The following is a 17,075-nucleotide window of genomic DNA, read 5'->3' on the forward strand; positions in this document are numbered from 1 at the left end:
CTAAGCGCCACGACAGTTCACCTGTAAGACAACCCGCAGGAATCATTTGACCATACTATATGCCCCGCCCATTCCACTTGTGTTACCTTTTGGTGGCTCAGAAGAACGTCACTCAGGACTCCTTTGCGAACCCTATGACAGGCATGTAAAGATTTTAACAACAATTCATTTTTGATATGAATAACATGTTTTGTCTAAATACGTTTATAGCTACTGGAAATACAGTCTAAAGGTTGCATACCTACAATACAATATATACATGAACAGAGTATTTTGGTATTTCTCCTACTTTGTTCCCTTGTTTTTGACGCCATTAACTACATTTCCCATGAATCTTTGCGGCGTCAGTTGACTTCAGTTGGCTTCACGTGACAGTGATAGCAACAAATCGCTGACTTGTGCGTCCTGGAAAACAAGTTATAATCGCTGATCTGGTTCCCCAGAATTAAAATTGATGCACAGAATTCTGACGGAAACGCAGTCTCACAGGTTGGCCGAAGTAGTTGGATTGATTTTAGTTTTCAACGTAATATTACTCAGCTATTATTTTTTTATTAGATAGACTCTGTGTATCGTTTATTTTAACGTAAACATACGGTGTAGATCTTAATTATCATGTAAGTAATTTTCTTATCAAATTAATGTAACATATTTTAGCTGTTTTTGTACAGTATTTTTTTTTACTGTCTTTTCATGTGGTTCCCTTCAAACAATTCTTGTTTGATGGCATATTTGACAAGGTCTGTGTCTGTGTCAGGTTCTGATGTCAGTCATGGCTCCTGCTGCTGATAAAAAATTGACAGGACTTGTCGCTGCCACATTTACTCCGTTAACCACTCAGGGGTAAGTAGCTTTTACAAACATTTTTTTAATTCTTTTCTTTTTCCATGATTTCAACACTAAGTGAGGGGCGTCAGTCAGTTCCTCTATTAGATGTATAGTGTGGAAATAGCTGATGGACTTGGGCATCATTTTGGCCAGGTTTAGCATATCATGCCCTGGTTCATACACCTGTGTGTGCCTATAATTTTTGCATTTTTCCAAAACAGTGAAATCAACCTAACTGAGATTGGACGGTATGTTGACTACTTGACGGAGAAGCAAGGTGTACGTAGTATATTTGGTAAGTACGCTTGTCCTTTCCCCTGCACTGATACAATGAAGGTTATTTCATGTTTCTTCAAACTCAGCAAATGTGTCCTTGTTCATGTTCTGCTTTATTTTGCGTTAATGTCTGTGCTTGGTCTATCTTTGTGGCCTTATCCAGAGGATGTTTAGTTTTCACCTCTGTTCTGTTGGTGTGTGAGAGGTGATCCATCAAAGTCTGTACTTTCCTCATAATATAGACATGCATGAGGATAACAGTTCTCTGTTAATGGACAAGCTTTTACCCGTCTACAGTAAATGGCACCACTGGAGAAAGCATGTCGCTCAGTGTCGCAGAGAGGAAGATGCTGGCAGAGGAGTGGTGTCAGAAAGCCAAGGGAAAGTATGTAATCACAGCCTCGTGGTCCAGATATTCATGTTCAGTTCAGTTGGAAAGCAAAGGTGCCCTTTTGTTTCTACAGAATGGACCAAGTGATTGTGCACGTCGGTTGTATGAGTCTTAAAGATTCCCAAGAGCTGGTGAGTTATGACATAAACAAAACCTATGACTCACAAGTCTTTCATAAACTTTTTAAAGTTAGGTTCAGGAATCTCCAGCTGATTAGAGTTTAGGTTACCACCAAAATGTCCTTAATAAATGGGATTCAGTTAAGTTTTTATTTCACATTTATTTCCTTAGAGTATACGTCTATATGAGACATAAACTCTAAATAAGGACGGAGTTATACATCAAAGAGGTACAAGAGGAAAAAATCATCTTGTTCTAAATTCACACACGATAACAAAACGAAAACCATGATAGAGACGGGAGAGATGCATTATCATTGAAATGTACCAACAGCAGTGCATATTTTAAGACTGTCTCTCCTGGAAAGCATTCATAAGGTGTACCGGGCTGTTAGCACGGAAAGTGACAGAAATAGCGGTGTCAAGAATGAAATAAGAGCTGTAAAGTCGTTCAGACCCAGCTTATTTCCTCACCTCCGCAGTGCCGCCAAATCACTGTGTGAAGTGGGTGTGAATTCACTTTTGGATAGTTACAGAAATGGTTGGACACCGCCTCCCCCAGCAGTTCAGGGCACACACTGTGTCCTGGCAACGGAAGCCCTGGTTTTCTGAGAGGCCTTATGAAACTTCCCCCCAGATCTTGGACACGTTTCACAGTTGTCCTCAGAGGGTTTTCAGTCAGAGGGACATGCGTAATTTCAGAAAAAGCACATTTTGTTAAAAACACCTGATTGTAGAGTCCTTGACTCACTCACTCAGTGTTTTGAACATCTCATTTATGATCAATTATTCATCAGCAGAAGGAAAAACTATACAGTATGACAGTCTATTCACATAAGGAATCCTCATTTCGTTCATCTCCTTCGCTCCAGGCCTGCCATGCAGCAAAGATCGGGGCTGATGGGATAGCAGTCGTTGCCCCCTCCTTCTTCAAGCCCACCAGTGCAGGTCTGATTCTCCGTTACACATTACTGATGTTCTTTATCAGCCTTGGTTGGGAAGTTGAACCAGAACATTTTCTCTCCTTTTGCTTTAGAGGCCTTGAAGATGTTCCTCCATGAAGTGGCTTTAGTTGCTCCAACTCTACCCTTCTATTATTACCATATTCCATCTGTCACCGGCGTGAATGGTAAGTGTAGACACGGCCACAGAGGCTCGGACTGTCTTCAGTGATGAGGTCGTGCTAAATCTGCGACGCTGGGTTTTCTTCAGTGCTGGCGAGCGATCTCCTGGAAGGTATTGAAGAGCTCATTCTGTCCTTCAGAGGAGTGAAGTTCAGCGGGAGTGACCTGATGGACTTTGGCCGGTGTGTCAGCTCCAGTCAGCAACACTGGTCAGTCCTCTACGGCGTGGACGAGGTCAGCAGGAAGATATTTTGTGACTTTCTCATCATTAGAAGCAGTATGAAACTAACTGTTTATTTCTCTGCAGCAACTCTTAGGAGCTCTGGTTCTGGGAGCCCACGGAGCAGTTGGCAGGTCAGGCTGACACCTTGGATATGCAGGATTATGGGTTTCTTTGATTCTCTCGCTATACACTTATAATTTACACACAAACTGTTTCTGTCGACAGTACATACAACTATATAGGATGTCAGGTTAATAAGCTCATACTGGCGTATGAGAAAGGTGACATCACCCAGGCCAGGGACATACAGGTACTTTCTACCCCCTCGTCACCTTTGATGGTTTGCATCAGTATTTAGTTATTATTAACCCTGTTCATCTAATTTCTATGAGCAGTTCAAGATGCAGGAGTTTCTCAGCTATGCCAAAAATCTTGGTGAGTGGTGGTTAAGTCACCATGTTGTTGAACCTGTTGCAGTATTTGAACTTCACACTGCTGTTGTGTATAACAGGCTTTGATCTGAGCATGAACAAGCAGCTGATGAGTGAAGTGTCCGGTCTGAGCCTGGGGCCTCCTCGACTCCCTCTGACGCCGTCTCCACCTGCAAAGGTTCTGTGCATTGTGCAAAAATGTTACAGCATTTTTCCCAACTGTTGATTTCTCTGTACGACATATCAGAATTTGTCTCTTAGTTTCTGCCATTTTTATTATAATTTCTGGCAAAATTCAGATTATAATGAATTCAGTTACTGTGTAATGTACTAATCCGCGGTTATGAGTCATGCGCATTTTACACTAATTCTGTCAAGACTAACTTACACTGTGCCAATCAATCTAAAATCATATTTTAATAACTACTAATAATTATTTTTTGTCATGTTAGTCTTTCAATTCCATGGTTAAACACACTATTCTAAATTGTGTTAAAATTAAATATGTTATAGAAGTTCAAAATGTATAATCTATGAGAATTAACAGCAGTTGTCTTTACCTTTTATAAACTGTTACAATTGTTTTTCATTCAGGTAAATACCCTGCAGGGTTTTTTTGTATTATTTTCTCATAGGTACGTGATTTAAAAATCATTTAGACTGTGAGCTGGGAGAAAAGGGGCATTAATACATTGTGGATGCTGTTTCATGAAATTACACAATGCCTGACACACTGAAAGAAGCAGATTCTCAGCAATTAGCAAATTAAATTTAGCAATTGTTTCTTTGTTGTTTTTAAAAGTATTATTACTGTATGGTAAAGGGAAACACACTTCATAGTAGGTCTTTGCATTGTATAACTATTACAAATTACTTACTAATAAATACATTTTCTACAGTTTGGGTTTGTCAAAAATCAAGCAATCAATCAAAAGATCGCTTATATATGTATGTATGTAAATCATGAAGTTTAAATCCACTGTCTGTGATAAGATTTTCATATCCTATATCTATTTAGTTATGGCTTACTTTAAATTTAGTTAAGAAAGATCGTCACTGTTTTTGTTCCAACTTAATTACTGGTGTGTTCAGCAGCTGTATGGATGTCTCACCCCACGTTATTATGTTGCATTCGTTACCTCAGCTTGTTTGAGTGTTATTAGAGTGTGATCTGAACAACAGTAAGTTTTTGCCCATCAGCTCTGAAACAAACTACAGGTACTTCAAACACCAGTGAAAACAAGCCTGATCAAGTTTTATATGATTAGTCAAGACAGGGCTTGGCTGTTGAACTTGCCTGTTTAGTATATGTTCCAGTTCTACCCACAACTGAATATCTGCATAAGGGTCGCTAATCACCAGAAACTGAAAGCTGTCATCCTACTGTATATTAAGGGTGGAGTTCTTCCTGATTGTAGAGTCCTTGACTCACTCAGGCTAAACAATGCTGCCCCTCCTGTGTAGCCTGTGTATTTACTACTACTAGAAAATCCCTTGACTCAATTTGACTTTTGGTGCTTCCACTGTGTAAAGCACAGCAAAGGATCAATTTGAGGATGAAATTTGAGCAACAATAATCTGGAGGATGGAAGGGAGACTACAAACCCTTGACAGAACTGTAATACGTTTTTAGTTTTATTTTAAACCTTTTTAAATGTCCCACTTTCATACTGCATGGGATAATTACAATTATACACCACGTAAAACTGTATATTATATCTTTTATATAAATTATATTAAGTAAGTGGGCATTAAAATTAATCGGAACAAACGTTACGATTACTTTGTTCCCCATCGTTACATTTCGGACTGATTTCCCTGTGACACCGAAAGCTCTAGCGTTTCCGGCCAGCTCAGCGCGTCGGTCCTGTGGTGTTGTCACTTTACAGCCTGTCAAGCACTGGTACCAGCTACTAACGTTCAGTGGACAGAGCAGAACCAGTGGTGACCCGCGTCGAGATGGTGCTGCTGACGATGATCGCTCGTCTGGCCGACGGACTGCCGCTGGCCGCTTCAATGCAGGAGGACGAGCAGGTTGTAATTTTGTGGTCGCTAGCTGTTCGTCTGCTTATCATTGTGCTGTAAAGGCTTCAAAGTTTACTAGCGTCACAGTGACACGTTTGTTAACGGTATGGGCAACGGTGAGTCCGAAACGTAAATCCAGTGTTTTTTTCGCCACATCCAGGTTCTGACGCGTGAAAGGATGTGGCCACTGCCACCTATGTCAAAAATATTCGTGCGTTCATTATGACTAAGTGATAAATGGCCTCTTCCGACATGAGGCCTGTTTATCCAAACAGTGCAATCTATTTATTTACCTACCGCGAGTGATTCATTCATCAGACAACACGCTGTTTCTGTTTCAACTCTGACCTTATTTTCATGCTGGGACAAATTACTTGAGCGTTGCACAACTTCACCAGTATCTTGAGTGAAACGATCCACGTATTGAAACCGCACTTAGCCCCCAAAACCGATAAACCTGCATTACACAGTCAGACATTTTGCTCTACTAAAAACCAACGAGTATGATATTCATCACATGTGAAAAAAATAAATTTATTTGCTCTAACTTTCAGTTACTGGCTAAATAACCTTTTGTTTCAGAGATCATACCTAAGACCAGCTGATAGATCTGTTTGTGTCCATCAATCTATCAAACCTGGTCTAGTACAATCATGCAGTGCTCTTGATTAGGGAGTTGTGTTAGAAACCACTGTTTACTTTTGATCCCTGGTTTAGAGCAATGATCAGTCATTGTTCAGCTGCTGAGTCTTGGTTTGTTCCCAACCAGATTTAGACAACCCTTAAAAATGTCTTGTATTTTTAATAAACTATTTTGTTGCTGGAAACGCTTGTTACTGCTATGAATCAAATAATGTGGCATTTGATTTATGTAGTTTTATGATGTTTGAGCATGAATTTACAGGAGTCTAACATCTCTCCTTCACTCTCGTTTGCTTTCAAAAGGGAAGTGAAAAGGTTTGTGTCATGACTTCAACATCATACATAAAGCTGTGATGCTACATTGTAAAGAATCTCTCAAATGCTTAATTTGACAGCACCCAAGTAACACATAACACTCAGCCGCAAATTGCTGACCATGTACAAATTATCATGTAAAATGTCCTGTCTCCAATGTAGCACCACAATGCAGAGTCTGTCTCATACACCTACCCACAACGGGCAAGAAATGAACACCAGCAAGAAAAAAGTGTCAAAAAAAAGTCTTGATGGTAGCTGACTGCTAAGTGTACAGTATAGTCGTATATAGTATAGTGTATATATATTTATAGTACTGTATCTATACTATGTGTGTGTGTATGTATATATATGTAAATATATATGTGTATGTATATGTATATATGTATATATGTATATATGTATATATATATATATATATATATATATATGTATGTGTGTGTGTGTGTGTGTGTGTGTGTGTGTGTGTGTGTGTGTGTGTGTGTGTGTGTGTGTGTGTGTGTATATATATATATATATATACATACACACACACACACACACACACACATACATATAGTATAGATATACATATATATATAGTATATATATATTCTGGCGTTCAAAAGTCAGTTTCTTGCCCTGGTTTTACACCATATTTTCTGTTTGAGTTCAAATTTAAATAAATATTTAGAACCTAAATGTTGTTGCTTTTTGTCTGTTTAGTTGGGTCGGGATCTGCAACAGTATCAGAGTCAAGCCAAGCAGCTCTTCAGGAAACTCAATGACCAGAGTCCCACACGCTGCACATTAGAGGCTGGCTCAGTGGCATTTCAGTGAGTGTGAAAAGATAATTTACTGTCCAGACATAACCACAACTTCCCTAACTGTTCAGTACAATTACGGCAGCCACATAATGGGTAGCTCATGCATTATTTAAATGTTCACTGTCTTTTGTCCTCCCTGCAGCTATTTTATAGAAAAAGGTGTGTGCTACCTTGTGCTGTGTGAAGCCAGCTTTCCCAAGAAGTTGGCTTTCGCCTACTTGGAAGACCTGCAGGCAGAGTTTCATGAGCAGCATGGAAAGAAGGTCCCTACAGTTTCCCGGCCTTATTCTTTTATTGAATTTGGTAAGAAGAACATAGAACTTTAAGAAACTGAATTACTTTTGATTCTACTGACATTTGAGTTGTATTATACCATTAGGACTGATGTCAAATGATTACTTGTGAAGTCAAAGCCATCTATTTACTGTAGCTCACTCACCAGCTCAGTCAATCTAAATTAATAGTCATGCATTAAATTTACAAACAAATTTACTGTGACTTTGTTATATAAGGTGGCATAGAAATCCTATTAAAATGAGTTGTAGTGACTAAATCAAGCCACATGAGAGCAAAACAGATTTTGTGCAAACATATCCATTAGGCCATTAGAGAAGGAGGATGGGTCCATCTCACGTCACACATTTACTGTATGGGTTGATCTTAAATGTCTAACATAGCAACTTACAACTCTAGAAAACATCTGCATGCATAAAAATGTTCATATACTGGTCACATATAGCTAAAGGACAAGCTACAGCAGCAGCACATGTGTAGTGAGCCTATTTAGATTAGGTTGTTAGATTTAATGGTCTTTAAAAGACACACCTCTCCCTCATCAGACACCTATATCCAAAAAACCAAGAAGTCCTACATTGACAGCCGAGCAAGAAGGAATCTGGGCAGCATTAACACAGAGCTCCAGGATGTGCAGAGGATCATGGTGGCTAACATAGAGGAGGTGCTGCAGAGAGGAGAGGCTCTGTCTGGTGAGTTTGTATTACTTCCATTGTATATATATCTTTATTTACTCTGTCCTGTTTGCTTTCAACTCCTTTCCTCTGTTTCCTCCTTCCGACAGCACTCGACTCGAAGGCCAGTAATTTGTCCTCGCTTTCAAAAAAGTACAGGAGCGATGCCAAGTATCTGAATACCCGCTCCACCTATGCCAAGCTGGCAGCGGGTGGGGTCTTCTTTATCATGCTCATTGTCTATGTACGCTTCTGGTGGCTCTGAGCGCGACAGCGGAGGAGAAGGATTGAGTTCTAAGCGGAACGCGAGCTGCACCGAGTCTGCAGACACAAAGAAAAGCTGTCATGTTTGACTTAAAACAGGATCCCTGCTCTTAATAATAAGACTTTACAAACATAACACCGCCCATTTTGTTTTTGCCTCACCACGGATGTGATCTAGATTCAAATGATGTCACGATGTAAGGTAGTTACCCGTTTAGTGTGTGTGTGTGTGTGTGTGTGTGTGTGTGTGTGTGTGTGTGTGTGTGTGTGTGTGTGTGTGTGTGTGTGTGTGTGTGTGTGTGTGTGTGTGTGTGTGTGTGTGTGTGTGTGTGTGTGTGTGTGCGTTACTTTGACATGCAGGAAAAATGAAGTCACTTTCCAAAGCTGTACTGTAATGGGAGTCGCTGATGTAATCTTCTATGTGCTCTGAATATAAAGAGAAGAGCAAAACATTTATTTATCCTGAACACATATGATTATTACCAGTCATTAACGCTGTTATATAGTGAGAGCTTGATGGCTCTGGACAATGTGCAGTATGTATCTCATTTATGAATATTTGGAGGACATGACTTTAATCCTTATGCAGCTCAGCAACAACACAGGCAAATAACACAATATCATTTTTAAATAATACTGTATTAAAACTCTGCAATTGCTTTTTGATCCACATCTACACTTATCACATATATTCAACGTCTTCTTGTCCCCTACGAGGGACCGTACAGAGCGATTGTGGGGTGGGCGGGGGCTGGGTGTAGACGAGACGGAGGGGGGATGTCTCTGTGTCTTTATTTGCTAAGGGAATGTGGTCTGATATTTCCGGGAAAAGCGGGAGAGGGAATTTAATTTTTATAAAAAATAAGTAACACTATAGGCTAATTATTCATTCCGCTGCAAGTTGGGTTTTCTTAAAAATAATTCAAGTGGTTCATTTATATAGTTTAAATAATAGTTTACTGTGTAAATCCTTATGGGACAGACAGGACAAGAAGCCCAAAGAACTGTTTAATGAATCTGCAGAAGGCCTGGTCTTCTAACTCTTTCCTACCACTAATGTTTATACAGTTCCCACACTGACCTCAACCGTGTATATTCCAACACCCTTTATCTTGTCTTGGAAAGACAACTTTCTGTAAACAGGCACAAGAATATTTGATGTCTGGTCAGGTCCTTTTATTTTGTAAGTTTACAGGAGTGTTGACCTGGTCAAAGGGGGATGAGAGTGACAGGTGTTGTAGGCTCTCTTAGGAAAAAAAAAACTCCTATTTTTCTGTTCTGTCTGTGAATAAAATCATTTGAATGACATGTGCATGTCTATTCACTTGGACCTGGTAGATCATTGAGTATGCTTGACTGGAACTGGTTTCATCAACACAGAAACAAGCTGACATCTGAATAGCTGTTAGATAAACTGGACCGTTTAACCTTCAAAGCAGGGTTTGCTATTACTGCATGGGTCTCAGTATGGCGAGGATTTCCAAGAAGCATTTCTAAATATGAAGAGGGGAAATCATCAATTAATCATAGTCAACCCTGCAAAGTTCAGTGACTCAAAGTGAGAGTTAGAGACTGAAGCTCTGCCTTATTTTTAATAATAAAGATATTTCTTTATTGTGCAATTAGCCCAAACTGGGTATTTAAAATAAATGTACCATTCTGTAATGTTTGATTGAGTCACATTACACCACGTTTAACGTCCTAAGCGTGGAGGTGCTACCGCTGCGGGCCAGCAGGGGGCAGCAGTGCAGCTCATTAGGAGTCACTCCTCATCGCCTGCAGCTCTGCTCCCTCCAAAGTCACCAGCAAATCATAGGTTGGCTTTAAAAAATACAGGCTGCAGCTTTTCCACGTTAAGAAGAAGAGTTAAGAAAACAAGTCGGGTGTTGTTGCACCAGACGCTGCAAACACACGGAGCGGCGGCGGCGGCAGCAGACGGATTCTTCAGCTTCAACTAAAACAGGAAATGTCAGAGAAAAATGAGAAGCGACAGGGTAGCGTGCCAGAAACAAACCACAGGGCACAGACTAACCTTTTCACCTCGCAGGGGAAGTGGGTATTTGAGACTTTGGCCTCACTTGTGATCAAACTTATGTTGTTTTGTCATATTGTTTCCACTCAACGCAATGGTGACCTGTAAGATGCTGTTTCCAAGCATTTCCTTTTCCTCCATAACTACTTGCGTTGTTGCGTTTCTCTGTGTTTACTGCTGCACTGCTCTGACACACTCATCTGTTAGTGCTGCAGCAGCAAATGTGAAGAAATGGACCGTGTCAGGTAGATACAGGATCATAGTTCAGTAATTCAGTAAGTGTAGGAAAATCGTTTTCAGACGCAGAAGGAATCCATCACTGCTGTTGCATATTTAATGTAGAACAGCTGTTTTACCCATGTCTTGTTTTTGATGACGTCTCACACTTATCTGCATTTCCACTGAATCTGATGTGGGTGACTTTTGTTTTCTTGCCTCTTCCACCACTTTGAGGATGTTGAAAGTGCAACACGGCTCCTCCAAATCACGCTCTGCGCCTTTGTGAAACGCGTAACGCGTAGAAGCGACGGTGTGTCGCCGTCCGTCTGCGCGTGAATGTCTCCGTAATTGAAGAAAGCACAACGCAGCCCTTTTGTCGCTCCAGCATTTCCTCTGTAGGTTACCATGGCAACAGCAAGTGTGTGACAGTCATGTGAAAACGAAGCTGATTGGATTAAAATACTTTGTGTGATCAGGGGTCAGGAATACGGCACATGTACTAAACACACAGTCTGATTTCAACACACACACACACACACACACAGAAGCCAGGAAGACGAGCAGAAAGGCTGCTGTGTCGTCTACTTATCGGGTTTCAAGAGCAGACCCTGTGGTGTGTAGTCTTGCCAACTCATATTACCCTGTCTTGATTAAATTTCCTGTCAAAGACACATACACAACCACAACGTCGTCCACCCACACACGACTCCTCCTGAATCTTGTGCAATCTTAAAGAAACAGGACCTTCAAAACAACGTGACCGTGACCTTGACCTTCAGACGCTCTGTCTTCAAGCCAAACATGCAGACAGTGATGGTGTTTCAGCCGGCCTGTTTCTGGCAGGCCACCTCCATCACATGAGAACAGGCAGCAGGCTCTGCTGCAAATTCCTTGATTCTGTCCTGGAGCTCCCAACTTACTCCAAACTCGTCTGATGTGATTTTATAATAAGGAAGACGAGGCGTACAGACGTGACATCTCTGTCTGCTGCCCTGAGTGTGACTAGACTTTACTCTACAGGATGTGGTCAGAGAGAAGACACGTGACATGAGTCTTTTTTACTATTTTGGCCCAGTGTTAAACACGACTCTCTCAGGTTTAGTTGTAGAGTATATTTTTCTACATTTCCATCTTCCATCTTATGAAACATTATTTCAGATCCAAATAGAAATAGTGTCAATTCATTCTGGTTATCTTGTTTTCTATCTGTAACTCTGGCCATGTGTGGTGAGAAAGGCGGGAATCACAACAAGTCAAGTTGTGTCCCATCTCATAACATATGATGAGCCCAACACCTCATCCCAGCTGCTTCGCAGTCTTATCCCAATCATCCTCCTCCATCAAACTCCTGCCCGGTCCAATCAGAGCAAAGGGAAGCTGTGGAGACAGCAGCTGTACGGCAGAGGAGAGGCCATAAAACGCAGAAGCCTAAAGAGGAAGTCGAGGGACCTGGTGAGTTATTGCCCCGAAACGCACACACCGGGTCCTGGGAACCGGGAACTTCTCACAGGGGGGTCGTTGTGGCGTGTTCTCACAGCTCAGGACACGCTCTGCCCTCTGTGTGTTCTTTATCACTCCAACACAGAATAATGATGAACAGTCCCACCTTCCCGTCGTAACAGTGCGTAAGCGTATTTAAAAAAAAAAAAAAAGAGAGAGCAGACCTCTCTAATAAAACCAGCGTAATAAATGATCTCTTTCCCAGCACACAGCTCATGCTGCGTGCTACAACGAGCCTGAAGGTGCATAAGAAAATGCCATAAACAAAGTGGGAGGAGAGCGGGAGACACAGAGGAAACAAAGGACATATTCATGAACGTGTGACAGTGGGAAGATGACTTGTCCAGAGTAATACATGTCAGGTACAAGCGTGTACATGTGTTTCTGCTAGTTTTTTTATTTATCTCTTCCACACCGATAACATACAGATACCCCCCCCATACACACACACACACATACATAGAGCTGTGTGCTGAGAGCTGGGAGAGAGTGGAGGCTGAAGTGTGAATTCCAGCCGTGCCTTTTAACAGCTTGTGAATTTATGATACAATTAACCCTGGAAGATATGCAGAGCTCAGTCAATTTAACACACTCTGGGACTTTCACCAAAACACACAAACATGCAGAGAAATGCGGCCTGTGCATAGGAATGGAGCGTGCGGAAAATGCATTATAGCAAATCACCAGAAAAATGAGAGACTGTCGCTACAAAGCTCATATTCCCACCTTATTAATCCACTCATTTTATGCTCTGCTGGTGTTTATCTGAAGCACTAGTTGCCTCCGTCTGACCTGTCATCCTTCTCATCCCATCTGTGCTAGACATCATGGGCTGTGGCGGATCGCTTCGACCTCCTGCGCCCCTGGGCCTCAGGGACCAGGGGATGATGGAGGAGCGTTCTAATGTGCATGTCAGCAGCTTTGCGTGTTTATGTTTTGACGTTTGTGTGCATACATGTGGGTCCCAGCGTGTCCCTGTATAATGTGTTAATGTACAGGGGGGCATTTAGACGACCTTGGAGGGAGCTGGCAGGGCTGAATGTGCCCTCACTGAGACCTCCCTCGAGTCCAAACGTCCACAGCAGGACGTGTGGGTTTGTCCTGGTGGGTCACATGTAGAGGTCAAGGTCAGCTTTAGCTTCTCTGCTCTCAGTCCCTTTGTGACCTCAGCGTCAGCATACAGTATCTAAACTGTCCGTTTAATCTGTGCATGTAGCTGAATCCTGTTTCAGGGCGACGCTACGGTGATCATGAGCCTCATACACCAGTCTCACGCCATTCGCACCTCCCTTGCTCTTTGTGACTAATGCGCTGGCATTGTGTGTAGGTGTAGGTTAGGAGCAGAAACCGTGCCGAGCCCACATCACACCGTTGAGGCCGTTATTTTCCCACAGTGCGATATAAATAGCCTGCTAGTGTGGGGTGACAGTGGGCAGGCTGCGACCCTCGAGGGAGTATCCCATCCACACACAACAGCACATTCCTGTCCACCTGCCCTGCCAGACCCTAGTTCACCTTACAGGATGGGTCTCTCTCTCTCACACACACACACACACACACACACACCCCTCGTCCTCCTCCTTCATCACCTGTTTCCTCACCTCGCTGCTAACCCCTCTCCTCCTCACACAGGGGACCCGTCTGGCACCATTCACATCACGCCCGGTCACATCGGATCCTCACGCTGGCTGATTTTTGACCACTGGAAAACGCCACGATATGCACACACACACACACACACACACACACACACACACACACACACACACACACACACACACACGCTAGGCCGCTTTCCCACACAACGTGCTGGCTCTCTCCAAAGAAGCTGACAACTGCAAAGCACTACGTTGGCGCAGTGTGCAGCATGTCCACAGCCACATAATATCTGCCACTAATTAATTGGAGACGGCCTTACAGAGTTTCTTACTACGCGCGTTGTCTGCAACGCGATGCAGCTGGCATCATGAGCTTGATGATTAATCACATAAATAGGACGACAGCCTCATTCGTCGTGCTACATTTTATTGATTCAAAAGGATCTATTTTGACGTAACAACATCGTAGGCATGTTGACTTTGAGAGAAGACCCGAGTAAATGATTACACTGATTTAGTGCTGATCTACAGTATGTGTGTGCTTTTTTAAAATTATGTGCACATTATCTGGCTAGATGTTGACATTTGGCTCATATTACCTCAAGTTCACACAGGAAAATGATCTACTGTGATTAAATACTTGGAAATCCCGTATCAGCGCCGTGTCTCTCAGTAAATTAGACACTTATGTGGCTTCTCGTCTCGGTGAGCCTGATTTAGTGGCCAAACTATTTCTGCTGATGCTTCTGCAGGAGATCTGATACTGAGCGGATCTCATCTGCCATTATGTGTTAGACATTCTGCCAATCCCCACTGCCCTGAATTAATTCACAGATACCCAGCCGTGGTCACATGGAACCAAAACCTAAAGCTGTGGGTTAAAACAGACAGAGAAGTCATAATCAACCCTAAATATACCCTGTTCAACTTCCTGTCGCCCAGATCTGCTTACACAGTTAAGATGACATTAAGATGATGCTTCCAGATGAACATGTGCAGGAGGCTCGACACGACTGCTCATGGTGCCGGGATTTCACAGCTGTTGCACAAAACGCCTGCTGGTCGATGCTTTTACGACAAACAGTCAACTGGAACAAATGCGCCTATTAAAACTGGGAATCAGGCACACACACCTCACACTCATTCAGAGCTGAGTGACGGAAAGGTTAGATGACGGCCTCTGTGAATGACAGGCACTGATTTGGTTTCCCATGGCTCTAATATCAGCCGAAGCTGGCATGTTTATGGTTTTACACACGCACACTCTCTCCCTCTGTTATGACTCACTGCTCTCCGCACGCTGAGTGCCGTGCTCTTCAGAGTAACTGTGCTGGCTGACAGCTGGAGTCCCCCTGAATGATGAGCTCCAAATCAGTGTGGAGACCCAACGCTGATCAAAGCGTCTGCCTTGGCGTGGCAGAGTGCGGTGGCTCTGATCCAAGCCCAGTTTTATTACTGCTCTGTGGTGTCCCCTATACGTGGTATTTCCAACATACTGATGACATAGACACTGATTTGTGTCCCTGACAATAGATAAAACAGATTATGCTTTTTATTCAGTATGTTAGTTCTTGATTCAAAGAAGGATTTTAATAATATCAGAGAGATTACGCTTTTTGTTTTTTGGAAGAGTGAAAAGCCCTTTCATCGACGCAGTGGCAAGCAGGAACTAATCAGGGTTTTCTGCTCATGAGGCAGATCCACACCCTTTCTCAACTATCCTTCCCAAACTACAAAAATCACATCTGGAGTGACATCATCAGGAAAACAGTGTCACAGACAGTGATCCTCCAGTGTGATTTACTCACAGTGTTTATGATGATCTGCTTCACCACGAATCAGGGGATTTATCAAAGAGCAGTGGGAGAAATTCTGAATTTACAATCCTGCTGGTTAGAAAAAAAATGTTACAAAAAAAACCATAATAACGCCATAAAAAAACAACACATCTGTGGTAGTGGATTGGGGATGAGGAGGAAAAATAAACAACTATGAGACAGCATTTATAAACAAAAACAACGTCTGACCAAATGCCTAAACAGCTTTTGTTGGAACGTCAGCATCCAACGAGGCGAGCAGAGCAAGAGTTTGACACTGGCCACAGCAACAAGAGCATTGTCTGTGCGGACCCCTGAGGAGATCAATTTGCTCCCTCCGGTCCCCGGCCTTTCAGCAGGGTTGAATAGAGGACAGAGGGCCGGTCGCAGCAGCGGGAGTCATGTTTCTTTAACAGGCTGTGAAGACAAACAAATCACTAGGATGAGACGTGGTCTTGTTATTGTGATGAGCCTGTGATTTACACCTGGATCACACGGGCTGATAAGCGGTAATTGGTTTGGGATGCTGTGGTCACTAACTCCTTATAAATACTGTATGTGCTCATTCTATTGTCAGGGCCGCACTGGGTTTCGCTTGTTAGCGTTAAGAGAGAATTAAATCAGTAAATGGATTAAAACATTAGAAACGTCTGGGAAATATAGTTCTTTCTCAAATCTGGCCTGATTTTTTAACCCAATAAAGTCCTACTTCATTAGCTGAGTCATGTTGTCATGTAAAGGAATTTGTCACTTGGTTTAAAAAACGCACATTTGTTTCACATTGATTCCTCACATGACATTTAACATGACACTTCCTCCTCTCGTCAACAGTAACGCGCTAGCACGCTTAACTACTGCAAAACTAGAAATACCTGCGCTTGAATCAATGGAGAGCGACTTGTAATCTGCAGGTAAACAAACCGCATCTGCCTCACCTGCCTCCGGCCTTTGGTTTCAGCGCAGACGGAACCAAAACGACGTTTTAACGCACAACAGCAGCAACCGATCGGAGACGTGCAACTGTCTTAACCTTTCAAAAAGGTGCCACTGACTTTCTCAGGTTACCTGAAATCTGCAGCCGCAGACCTGGACCGTGGCACATGACATGAAGTGTTAACGGCGGCGACGAGCGTGAGCGGCCAGTGGGCGTTCGGCTGCATATCGGGAAAGAACGTGTAGAGTACGGAAAGGAGAGGAGAAAAACATTGAACGGGTTAAATTTGAGTCATACCAGACTCGGAGAAGTACAAAAATGAGAAAAAAAATTCCTCCGCCGCGGCGACACACAGAGAGACGACTTCTGAATAGTGTTTCTAGAGTTTATGTCGTGTCCAGAGTCAAATAAACTAAAACGCCGATTTTCCTTACCCGCCAATAAACACTTTAAATAAGATATTCAGCTTTAACGCGTGTTTTTGCCATTTGTTAGACAGAGGATAGACCCGCCTGACTTCGGCGGAGGGATATGTAGTTTCATGGACGCTGTCTAGGTTCAGT

At 42.5% G+C, this 17,075-nt stretch overlaps 1 protein-coding gene and 1 long non-coding RNA gene across 5 annotated transcripts; one reads left to right on the forward strand and one right to left on the reverse strand.

The window, feature by feature from the left end:
- The first annotated feature begins 87 nt into the window (after positions 1-87).
- Positions 88-9,720, forward strand: LOC114853002 (vesicle-trafficking protein SEC22b-B). Of its 4 annotated transcripts, none has more exons than XM_055508283.1 (16): positions 88-141; positions 758-843; positions 1,050-1,123; positions 1,402-1,489; positions 1,569-1,626; positions 2,487-2,562; positions 2,651-2,743; positions 2,827-2,972; positions 3,046-3,092; positions 3,187-3,271; positions 3,357-3,396; positions 3,473-3,570; positions 7,080-7,189; positions 7,323-7,483; positions 8,020-8,166; positions 8,259-9,720. In XM_055508283.1, exons 2-16 carry the CDS (start codon positions 764-766, stop codon positions 8,411-8,413), a joined length of 1,458 nt encoding a protein of 485 aa, XP_055364258.1. In that variant the 5' UTR covers positions 88-141; positions 758-763; the 3' UTR covers positions 8,414-9,720. The 4 variants fall into 4 exon arrangements, with proteins under 4 accessions (XP_055364258.1, XP_029001626.1, XP_029001629.1 ...); XM_029145793.3 differs by lacking the exon at positions 88-141 and adding an exon at positions 256-489; XM_029145796.3 differs by lacking the exon at positions 88-141 and adding an exon at positions 483-617.
- On the reverse strand, positions 9,328-17,070 carry LOC121202161 (uncharacterized). The gene is made up of 3 exons (XR_005897547.2): positions 16,644-17,070; positions 10,445-15,995; positions 9,328-10,366 (listed from the first exon to the last, which is right to left on the reverse strand). It is a non-coding gene; the product is annotated as an uncharacterized LOC121202161 (long non-coding RNA).
- Positions 17,071-17,075: the final 5 nt, after the last annotated feature.

This window comes from Betta splendens, chromosome 4 (assembly GCF_900634795.4).
Source record: "Betta splendens chromosome 4, fBetSpl5.4, whole genome shotgun sequence".
Taxonomy (NCBI): domain Eukaryota; kingdom Metazoa; phylum Chordata; class Actinopteri; order Anabantiformes; family Osphronemidae; genus Betta; species Betta splendens.

What these genes read in the sequence shown, in the direction of transcription:
- LOC114853002 (XM_055508283.1), top strand. Translation starts at nt 764, where the DNA reads ATGTCAGTCATGGCTCCTGCTGCTGATAAAAAATTGACAGGACTTGTC. An exon ending in GCCCACGGAGCAGTTGGCAG is followed by an intron (nt 3,093 to 3,186) that starts GTCAGGCTGACA and finishes TTCTGTCGACAG; the next exon opens with TACATACAACTATATAGGAT. An exon ending in GCTGGCTCAGTGGCATTTCA is followed by an intron (nt 7,190 to 7,322) that starts GTGAGTGTGAAA and finishes TCCTCCCTGCAG; the next exon opens with CTATTTTATAGAAAAAGGTG.